Source organism: Theobroma umbraticum, unplaced genomic scaffold, assembly GCF_002168275.2.
Source record: "Theobroma umbraticum cultivar Fairchild unplaced genomic scaffold, ASM216827v3 scaffold_67.0, whole genome shotgun sequence".
NCBI classification, from domain to species: Eukaryota; Viridiplantae; Streptophyta; class Magnoliopsida; order Malvales; family Malvaceae; genus Theobroma; species Theobroma umbraticum.
Genome location: NW_018397262.1, coordinates 5,043,341 through 5,054,980, shown reverse-complemented (window position 1 = coordinate 5,054,980; position 11,640 = coordinate 5,043,341). Strand labels below are relative to the sequence as shown.

Sequence of the window (11,640 nt, the reverse complement as noted above, 5' to 3'; positions counted from 1 at the left end):
TCGTATGATAATATCCATGCAAGTTCATGTTCGCACGACATAGAAGAAAAAGTATGTAAGTACAAACAAAAATACGTTAATAAAATACATTATTATATATACTAAGTTATAGAATTGGTTGAATAAGTTTATTGTAGGATATAAATCATGATTAATCAAGAAATTTTGCCTTGGTTTTTTTTTTTTTTGTTTTCTGAATATGAAATTCAATATTAAAAGATTAACTTGTAGAAATGGACATATGTTAAGATGAGCTATTAATTGATAAACCTTTTGGGCAAGTAGCATTGGCTTGAAAACTTCACTACAGTTGACCAAAGGAGGTGAAACTTAATTTCTGCAGGCTTTCCTCATCCACCATTTCCTTCAATTTATCACAAAGAAAAATGAGGAACATTGCAAAAGCTCTATGCTTTCTTGTGGCTCTTTCGTTCGTAATCATCCCTGTTAAAGCTCGTTCTGTTCCACAAAGCTCGGCTCAATTGGTTTCAGATGGAATTGATGATGATGATCCTGTTCAGGCCAGCCATTCCTCCGGGTTGTTTCTCAAGGAAATGGAGTCTTCTGAGGAGTACTGTGAGCAGATGTATGGCTTCTTGCCTTGTTCAAATAGTATTTACGGGCATCTCTTCCTGATATTGGTGTACGAGTATCTACTGTTCCATGGAGAATCCTATTTGGCTTCAGGCGGTGAGCTGATGTTTAAGATTCTTGGGCCTGGTTTCTTCGGTGCAAGTGCATTTCAAGTCCTTAGTGCCCTCCCTGAGTCCTTGATACTCCTTGGTACGCTGCTTTCTTCCACATTCTTGATCTATTTGTCATGGTAACGTAATTTCTGCTAGAGTTGGTCATTTCATCTCAACTGACAATACAACTTCTGGTTTAAGTTCAATATAAATACAAGAACATCAGACATGTTCAAGCAATGCCAAAACCAAAACTCCTATACAAAGAGACATTTCGATGATTAAAAGTGCAGTCTCTTTCTTTTGTTTTGGTACATATGAACGTTGATTGAGCAATGGAATACTGTAGCAAATTGTGATCAGATTCATATATTTTCCACCAAAATTATTGTTGGTAGTTAGACTAGTTGGCCAGGTCAAAGGAGAGTACTTATGGTAAACGCAACCAAGAATAGGTAATGAAAGAAGAGTATTAATCACGAACAAAGACTTGGGATTAACACGCAAATTACCAATAGGCTATTACCAAAACTACCACATACTTACATAATTATGTTGATCTTCAAACTAATTAAAAATATCATATTCTTAATTGCTTTCCTATCTAGCTGTGGCTGCAGTCTACCGTGCACGCAAGCAACTATCTTATTGTTGCAATGCAAGGTAGCGAGCTAGCTAGCTTATGGAGTAAGTAAATTATCCAGAAATATTAATTTAGATAGCTAAAAGTAAACTAATCTGTACGGAAACTAATCACATTTTCCATTAACCATATCAGCTTCTGGACTCATGAACACCAAGGAAGTTGCTCAGGAGTATGCTTACACTGGAGTTGGCTTGTTAGCTGGCTCTTCAATTTTGCTTCTATCAATCATTTGGGGAACTTGTTTGATTGTTGGCGGTCAAGAACTTTCCAATGGAGCAGAGTATTCCATCCTCTCTTCCGATTCGAACTCTAGAATTTTATCATGGAACAGACTGCTACACTCTCTGACTGGTATAAGCTCAATCTACCGCTTTTTTCTATGTTATTTTGGTCGTGGACTTAGAATTTAGGAATCCATTTCAATAAATAAATAAATAGGGAGCTATAGAACAACGTTTACAGACATTGATGTCTCTTGTTAACGAACTGAATTTTATTGGTTATATGCAGGTTTTGGAATTATCACTGATCAGGAGACTAGCTACACTGCCAGGATCATGGTTTTCTCTGTGATACCCTTTTTTATCATTCAACTCTTGAATATGATTCCTACATCTTCTGCAAAGCAAGCAGTGATCTTGATTGCTCTTGCCATTTCAGTTATATTCTTACTCCTGTACTTCTTCTATCAGGTATGGGATTCCCCAATTCTATATTACAATAAAAAGAAGGAAAAATAATTCTCTTCTGCCCTCTAATTAATCTCCTCAGAGAAAATTAGAAGTTCAAGTTGGCAGGAGGTGCATAAAGGGTGAAAAGAGGGTTACCACCCATTTTACTTTAGTAACTCAAGTTGGGGAAGTGTTTCTAAGCATGCTCTGTTCTTTTTATTGACTGGAGTTTGCCCTCTTGAACAATGTTGCAGATTTTTCAGCCATGGATTCAAAAGAGGAGATTGGAATTTGTGAAACATGAACATTTAGTGTTAAAAATTCTTCAACATGTGCAAAAACATGCCATAGGAAGGATCCTAACTCATGATGGGTCACCAAATGTTTATGTTATTAGGAGGTGAGCTGTAATCAAATTGAGATGTCCTATTTAAGCTATTGTAAATGCTTTTAAAAGGGACGATGAACATTGCACATTGCAGGCTATTCGAGGAAATAGACCAAGATGGTGATGACTACATATCATCTTCAGAACTTAAAGAACTACTTCTGGAAGTCAAGTTCACAAGATCACATATCAATAAGGAGAAAGCAATAGAAGAAGTGATGAAAGAATTTGACCTTGATGGTGACCAAAAAATAACTAAAGATGAATTCGTCAATGGGTTCACGAAATGGTTGGATGAAGCAAAGAAAGCAATGGACAAGCGATATTACTCTCAAAAATCATTGAGAGATATCTATAGGGTAAAGAGGAGCCAAGCCAAATTCAGCCAATGATTTTGCTTAAGTTATGTATGTTTATAGGCCTAGGTTCTAACAGTACAAGTATGGGTGTTGCCTGTCCCTTGAATGCTTGTGCAGGTATTTCAACCTTGGATAGAGAATAAAAGAAAAGAACGAGAAATGAAGAAAAATTTAATGTCAGAAATGTTAACTTATTCCAAAGAAAATCGTATAGGAAGCCTTCTCACAGAAGATGGCAAACCCAATACATCTGCAATTAGAAGGTAACAAGGCCATTTCTGTAACGATTTCTTCCTCTTATAGCAACTGAGTTTTGCAGACATTGTTCAAGTCTCCTTCTCCACTTGCATTGATAGCTCAGTTGCTTATAAATTTGCTCTCATCCATGACAATAATTTAGTCGTAGTCTAGGGCCTCGAATCTTTGCAGGATCTGAGACTTGCAGGTAAAGTAAGATGTTTATGGGAATTTGATTAACCTCAGAGTGGTGCTTATGTATCTGTGCAGTAAGCCCAAGCTTGCATAGTCTGGTGTTGTTTATATTCTCATAATACAACTAGTACTGTTTTAGAAACTGAGTTTAGTAGTTTGCTTTCAGTCCATGGTACTAATCATTCCAAGCATAAATACTATGTAATAGGTTATTCGAGAAAATTGATAGTGATGGAGATAATTGCATATCGCAACATGAACTGAAGGAACTAATCTCGGATTTCAAGTTTGGTCAAGTTCCTTTAGACGCAAATGAGGTTGTTGCAAAGGTAATTGAAGAACTTGACACAAGTGGAGATCGGCGAATAGATCAACAAGAGTTCGTCAATGGAATTTCAAAATGGCTTAAAACATCAGAAAAAGAAGCTTCTCCGTCATCATTTGAGTCTCAAGATGATATCTACCTAGTGAGTTGCTACCAAATTCATACCATTAACCGTGTCATGTACTAACACTTCTTTCATCCTACATTTTGTAAGAAATATCTGAGGATAACTTTGTACTTATGTAGAAAACTTGGGAAGAAACAGATAAATTGGTGGATGAAGAGAGTAGCAATGGAGTTGTTGATGCATCAACATGGACATGGATTAAGGCCGTAATGTATATGGTGATTGGAGTTATTACGTTGGCAGTTCTAGCGGAGCCTTTGATATATAGCGTTCAAAGTTTTTCAGAGGCTGCAGGCATATCGTCATTCTTTACCGCATTCATTTTGGTCCCATTGGCAACCAATGCTCGGACAGCAAGTTCAGCAATCAGTGCTGCTAGACGCAAGAAGCCAAGAACTACTTCCCTGACATTTTCTGAGGTTTGTTTTTTCCCTTATCAAGACCACTGTTGTATTGCCCAAATATTATATTTCTTAACACATAAAGTCCATGGAAAAATGCAGATTTATGGAGGAGTGTTCATGAACAATACTCTTGGCTTTTCTGTGCTGATAGCCTTGGTCTGTGCAAGAGGACTGACATGGGAATTTTCTGGTGAAGTGCTAGTTGTGCTGTTTGTATGTGGAGTGATGGGTCTCATTGCAAGCTTTCGTTCAACCTTTCCTGTATGGATGTCATTCCTATCATTTCTTTTGTATCCATTGTCCTTGCTTCTAGTTTATCTCCTTATCGATGTTTTAGATTATGTTTAAAAGAAAGTACTTAAAATGATTTGGAATTTTAAAGCAAATTAATTTAATCATATTATGTTGAAGAATTTGATGTCAATAGGGTAGAATTAATTTTGAATTAAGTGTTTTTCTTTCTTTCTTTCTTTTTTTTGAAATAAGAATACTTTTTTAAAAAATAAAGAGTCATAATTAGAAAATGTACAGCAAAATTTGATACATGGAAAACAACATAAATTCAAGACCATATATCTCCAACATGATATAGCATAAATATCATCTTCAAACACTCAGTTTGCATATCCAATTTGCCAATTACCAGCAGTCTCACGAATGAAACGAGGGGTTTTCATTGTTGGGACACAAGATTGGAAAATCAAAAATATTAAAAATATATTTTAATATCAAATTAATAACAAATTGATGTCTTTTTTTTGCATATTTTTATTAATTATAAAACATCGACGATGAATTAAGTTTTAATAATTTTTACTTTTCTTTAAATAAATAAATTTGTTGTATATAAAAACCTTACAAAATTTTTGGGTTTTAAAAATTATTTGCTAAGATTGAGGTCAGGTCACTCACCAAAAGAAAAGAATGAGATCAATTTCTTTGGTCCATCTCGCATGCATTAGATATTTACTCTCTGTAATGATTTACTTTGTAGTAGTTGGAGAGATAAGGAAATGTCACTGACCACCACTTCCACCATTTCCTTCTAATAAAGGCTAATTGAAGGCCACAAAGTGGACATGTAGCTGCAATGAAAATCATAATAGACTCTCTCCCCCACATTCCACACCTAACCCAATTTATCTAAGACTTCCATTTTTCATTTTTTTGAGGGGTGTTTTTAGTTTGAAATTTGCATCACTTTTTCTGTTTTAACTCAAAACTTGTATATAGAGAGGAGTGTGAAACCTTACCAACCCGTCAATGTGACATTGCATGTGATTAATGTTTAGTACTTATTTGGTTTGATTGTTTTTCAGTTTATCTATTTTTTAAAAATAAAAGTCAAGCTAAACATAAATTTTGAAAAACTCTTAAAAAGAAGTAACTTTTTTTAAAAAATAAAATTTTTTTTAAAAAAAGAGTTTTAGGAAAAGCTCGCATGAGGAGCTATTTCTTCTCTTTTTAAAAAATATAAAAGAATTTTTATTTTTGTTTCAAAAATATCTTCATCTGATAAAAATAATTACAATATTACCTTCTCAAAAAAAAATACCCTTTACAATAATTTTAACCAAAATTGTAACTTACAAAAAAAATTTATCAAACAACTTTAACTTAATTTTAAAAGTTATTATTTTTTATAAGAACTTCATAATAACTTTTAAGTTAAAAAAAACCCAGACCAAACAAGCTCTCAACATCATATTGGGAAACTTGTCCAAGCCACCATCTAAACCTTTTGGTGGTCCAGCAAAGTTGGGTGAGAAATCATACCATTTTGCTATATATTTATCATCGTTCCACTATATAGAGTGAGAAAATGCAATGGAGTCGCAATTGAAAGCAAAATGTTGGATGAGGTTATTTGTCATGATTTTGAAGGAATCATGAATCTAACATTGATTTTTGTATTAGAGTGAAATGGGTTTTTAAGGGTCCATTTGTTTTGATATCAAATATTTTTCAAAAAATATTTTAAGAACTTACACTTGTTTGGAATACGAAAAATTTATTTCAAATGTAAAACGTTTTACGAGTCAATAGAAAAAATACCCCTTGACGACTTAAAATGTCTTACGCCCTTAAGAGGCATAAGACATTATCCAAATAATAGAAAAACTACTCTTATTCTAAACTTAGCATAATATTTTGATGAATATTAATATTTAATTCAAAATATTAAAAAATAAAAATATTTAATTTTAAAAAATAAATTAAAATATTAATATTTAATTTATTCAATACTATTAAAATTAAAAAAGTATTTTTAATGAAATCATTCAATGCAATTAATATTTTTATTTATAAATTGAATAGATCTTACTAATAATTATAACAAAAAATATTTAAATAATTGTCATTCAATGAATACATATTTATAAACATAAGTTTTAGATGTTTTGCACAAATGAGGAATATTGATATTTCTATAGTATTATAGTAAAAAAATCATAAGATGGAATTTTTTTTAAATATTAAAGCTTACTTTCATTATTATACATGGTTAAATACTTTGGAAAATATCATTATTGATTTTTCTCATTTTCATCTCTATTCTTAATTTTAATGTGAAAATCAAATGATAGTTTTGTAATTGACTCTTACTTATCATTTTAACACCCAAATAACTCCACTAGTGATGATAAAAAATATCTTTTATAAAATGATTCAAATAATGAAAAATGTTTTCGATAATTTGTTCAAACTACAAAAAATATTAAATTTTTTTTATAAAATATTTTACACAGAAGAATTTTACCTTACCAATTTTTGTTTATCTATAGATGCGTTCTTAATTGGACAATAAAAGAGAGAGTTTTTTTTGCTTAAGGTAAACATCAACAATAAAGTTAAAATGGTGGCATGTGATAAGGACTATCATCTCTTAATTTTTTTTATATATCATGAAGAAAATTAAAACAGCATACATCATTCTAGGCCAAGCTATGCCTAAATAGTTTGCAAATAAACATGTAGCAATACTATCAAGAGTGTTCGTCCCAAAAACAACACTAAAAGGGGGTGAATAGTACTTAAAAATATTTTTTAAGGGTAGCTCTAGAAATTAGATAAGAGGCTACGATACTCATAACTGACTGCACAAGAGAAATCCTCCTTGCCATTGACATATGTTTATTGCCCTAATTATCTAGTCTTTGCTTAATCTTGCTTATTAGCTTTGAATAAGTAAACCTAGTTATTCTCTCATGAATCAGCATTCCAAGATATTTTCCAAATACTTAGTCAAGAGGGATTTTTGTTTTCTTACTCTAAATTTGTGCATATTATGGACAATATTGGAAGAAATTAGCATTTTAGAGTTTTCAAGGTTAACTTTTTGTCCTGAAGCCAAGCAAAATTTTTCAAGTATTTTCATCATAACCTTTACCTAATTAGTATTGGTAGTTCTAAAAAGCATGATATCATCAGCAAAACATACATGAGATAAGGCCCACTCTTAATGAAATAAAGTAGTTTCCAATTACCTAAACTTACTTCTTCCTTAATCAAATGTGAGAGTTTTTCAAGGCACAAATGATATGGAGATAGAGGGTCACATTACTGTGTATCTTGTAAAGGAACAAACGTATATGTAGGACTCTCATTTCAAATAATTGAGAAAATAGGTATGCAGTATATCCCTATGTGAATTAAAATTAAAACAGATTCATTAAGTTTAAGCTCTAATTCTGACTACATATGGCATATAGGTATATCATTATTCTATACACAAATCATTTAATATGATTATATGTTATCTCAATTTTAGTCTATATTAAACTTTCATTCCCAAGTTTATTTAGATTCTTAAATCAATTTAATTAGTGATCAGGTAATTAACAGCTTTAAGAATAAATTGAAATAAAAAATTCAAATCCCATTAAAAATAAACAAGAAAAAGATTAAAAATTTAGATTACATATGAGTTCAATTGCAATCCTAGAAAACTAAAGTTAGATACTTATAATTACAAAGACAAATAACATTATATAAATTTCAACCATTGAGAGTAACAAGAAAAATTAAAGCTAAGTAAAAAAACAAAACGATTAATTGCAGCCTTGTTTTCTGAGTTTCTGTATCAATTTTCAGCTCCTTGAATCTCTAAAGATTGTCTCTTCTTGATTCCTCCTAAAAAATCCTATTTATACTAACAATATTAACCTTAAATTACCTAAGTTAACCTACTTATTCTAAGTTTTCAGCTTAAAAGTGTAATGAGGCCCAAACATCAAATGTCATCTTTAAAATTGCCATTTTCGCAGCAATACCTCTAGTCATCTTTCGACATGATTTTCTTTATTTTCGATGTAGAACTGGGCAAAATGATCATATTAAAATTGTAGCATTATCACTTAGCTTTCCAATGGCACAAGAATCACATCATTTGGACATCTGAAATGTGAGTTATGGTCAAAAAAATAAAATATATGCAAGTAGAATTCTAAGACCTTCAAATACCATAATTTTCAAAATTAAACCTAATTCTCTTAAATCCTGCATAAGCATAAAAACTAATAAATAATAGTCAAATTAAAATATATAAATATAAACTTAAAATGACTCACTAAAAATAAACTAATTATAAAAATAACTAAATTATAATTAAAAATTAAAAACTTAGCTAATATTTAATAACAAAATTGAACTAAAATGCTTTTATAAAATAGAATTATCAAGTGTGCGCATCATACACATGATTAAAGTAATCCAAGAACTAGGCAGACCAATCTCTTCCAACACCTGCTGCAAAAAGCTCCATTTCACACGATGCTTTTTCTATGTCTATTTTGATCGCCAATATTCCATTTTTTCTTCTCATAGTTCTCATTGTATGAATGGCCTTTTGAACAATTATAATGTTATCCGTAGCTTCTCTTCCTAGTATGACTGTCCAACAATTTTATCTAAAGCAATCTACTAGTGTTTTGCTAATCAACTTCAGTAGTACTGAACACAAACTGATAGGGCAAAACTGTGTTAACATCTCCGGTCCTCCTATCTCAAGGATAAGTGTGATTAGAGTGTGGTTTAACTCATTTGGAAAGGTACCTGAACTAAATGCCTTTTGTACAAGCTTCACCAAATCTCCCCCAATATTCGGCCGATTCTTCTGAAAGAAACCTGTAGGAAAACCATGGCAGCTTGGGCTCTTATTGGGGTTCACATCGAATAAGGCATTCTTCACTTCTTGAAGAGTGATAGGCTTTGAAAGTTCTTCCTTTACGTTAACATGCAACCACCAATCCAAGTTTTCAGGTAACTGGGTCGAGGTGTCATCATCAGTATATAAATTCCAATAATAGTGAATTGCCATCCTCTTCAGTTCTTCTTGGTCGTAGCACCAGGAGCCATCATCTCTCTTCACAAGTCACAATTTTCTTTCTCCTCTGCCTCCCCTTCACTATGGCATGATAGAATTTTGAAATGCTATCTCCGAATTTAATCCAATCAACTTTAGATTTTTACTGCCACATTAATTCCTCTTGATACAGCAGAAGGTTAAATTCTTCTAAATTCTACGCTTTGATACATTCAACATCAGAAATTTAATAAAATAAGATTCTTCTAAAATAATCATCAAAGCGGAGAATTTCAAAATCAGAATTTTATATGAGGACAATTACAAGATAATCATCAAAATGTAAAATTTTAAAATTAAAATTTTATATGAGAGATGATTAAAAAAATAAAAAAATTTATATATATAATAATAATAAATTAAAAATTGAGAGATAACAAATCAGAAAGATATTTTAGAAGGTATGTCACTTCTCAATTTTTAATTTTTTATTATTATATATAAATTTTATGTAATTTTTTAATCATCTCCCGTATAAACTTATGATTTCAAAATTCGCACTGTCTATATTATCCACGTAATTGTCCTCATCCACATAACGGAAGCCTTAGTTAAGCAGTGGAAATGCCGAAAGTTCATGCAGGTCAAAGCCGTAGGCCCCCCACTTAACCTGTCTCCGCGTGTCCCACAACCGACGGTAACCCCACGTCATGGCTCATTAAATAAATCTGAACCCCAGAAATAAAGGACAGCAAAAGATACAAGTGGAATTCAATGTTGATCCTGCCGACCTGTTCATCTCTGTCTTTCTTCTTTTGTCAAACTTTACGTATTACTTTACCCCTAACTTTGCACATATTTCCCTAAATGGCAATGACAAAAGTGGCCATAATAATTTATATAATTAAATTATTTGTATGAAGCTTTATAATGATCATAATTTATAAAACCCATCTCTAATGTGAGGACATGTTAATTTATACAATATTTTTTTTATTTTTAAGTTTTGTTTATGAGATTAGAATTAATTTTTAAATTTCTATTAACTTTATCTTTTATAAAAAAAATTATGTTTGATTAAACATGTTCAATAGTAAAATTTATTAAAATTCAATTAATCAAATATCAATCATCAAGTAGTCGTATTTTATCAACTATTTATTAATAATTACTAATAAATAATCATCGATAAAATAGATTCCGTCAATGATATTTTACACACATATACATTTATGATGAATAGGGAAAAAAAATTAGAGTGGACCATTAGTTAGCATGTGACTAACAACATTTTACTGCCAATTTCTAAGCATTTTACAAGCAAAAGTAATTTTTGGTTTTTTTGTTTTTTGTTCTTTCAATGGGTACTTGAATTTGGAAATTATCAAATTGAATGATGTATTTTTTTGTCACTTATTTTGACTAAACAAGAAGTGGGAAATTAACACAAAAAGAGATTATTCTATTGCAAATTTGATGTTCTCATCCAAAGAATATATTAGAGGCAGAATTCAATGATGAGAATTGAGAATGAATTTTCCCCTTGTTCCCCTACAGGAAAAATAAATCCAAATAAAGTTTAAATTGTACGAAGAGACAAGAAAAATCCTTATGATTGTAAGTTGTTGAACATTCACTAAAAAACAAGATTTAATTGTGTCACCTCATCGTATTTTTTTTATAATTAAAAAAGAGGAGATTCCAATCATACTCATCATCATACTTTTTTATCACTAAATGATCAGCAAAGTAATCATTCTAAATGTCCTTTCTTTTATTCTTCTGTTCCTATTGCGGTTTCTTAAGTTTATATCACAAGCTTTGCTTTACTTTGTTTAATTATTTCCTATTGCAACTTTAGTTCTAAGGTGGCCAACTTTATCCACCAATATCTCCCCCCACTATACACTAGGTTAATTACCATGTGCTCAAATTAATTAGATATTTCTTCCTGGGTTACCATGTTCAAATGTTAATAATTTGATACAATACTCAAAAAACACCTCTAAATTTTTTTATTTCATTTAATCAAGTTTTTATATTTTTATTTTTGATTAAATAAAATCTTATAACTAATAATTGACTAATTATTATTTGTTAAAATATAAATTGTCATATTATATCTATATGATACTGACATGATATAACACTGATGTGAAAAGTAAAAATATTTTACGATCATATTATCATATCCAATTAATATTGCATGTTATCATCAATTTAGCATGTCACATCATTATCAATTATAATATATTAATATGTTACGTTAGTATCACATAACATAAAATAACAAATGA

General features: G+C 30.8%; 1 protein-coding gene across 1 annotated transcript; it reads left to right on the top strand.

The window, feature by feature from the left end:
* Window positions 1–310: 310 nt before the first annotated feature.
* On the top strand, window positions 311–4,425 carry LOC110419805 (sodium/calcium exchanger NCL2-like). The gene is made up of 9 exons (XM_021432916.1): window positions 311–783; window positions 1,465–1,683; window positions 1,843–2,024; window positions 2,258–2,403; window positions 2,486–2,750; window positions 2,868–3,013; window positions 3,391–3,649; window positions 3,754–4,053; window positions 4,138–4,425. The coding sequence occupies exons 1-9, from the start codon at window positions 387–389 to the stop codon at window positions 4,384–4,386; spliced, it is 2,163 nt and encodes a 720-aa protein (XP_021288591.1). The 5' UTR covers window positions 311–386; the 3' UTR covers window positions 4,387–4,425.
* The last annotated feature ends 7,215 nt before the right edge of the window (window positions 4,426–11,640 follow it).

Excerpts from the sequence above, each read along its gene's own strand:
- LOC110419805 (XM_021432916.1), top strand. The coding sequence starts at position 387 with ATGAGGAACATTGCAAAAGCTCTATGCTTTCTTGTGGCTCTTTCGTTC. Across the intron at positions 3,014-3,390 it reads AATACATCTGCAATTAGAAG|GTTATTCGAGAAAATTGATA; the intron begins GTAACAAGGCCA and ends ACTATGTAATAG. Across the intron at positions 3,650-3,753 it reads CTCAAGATGATATCTACCTA|AAAACTTGGGAAGAAACAGA; the intron begins GTGAGTTGCTAC and ends GTACTTATGTAG.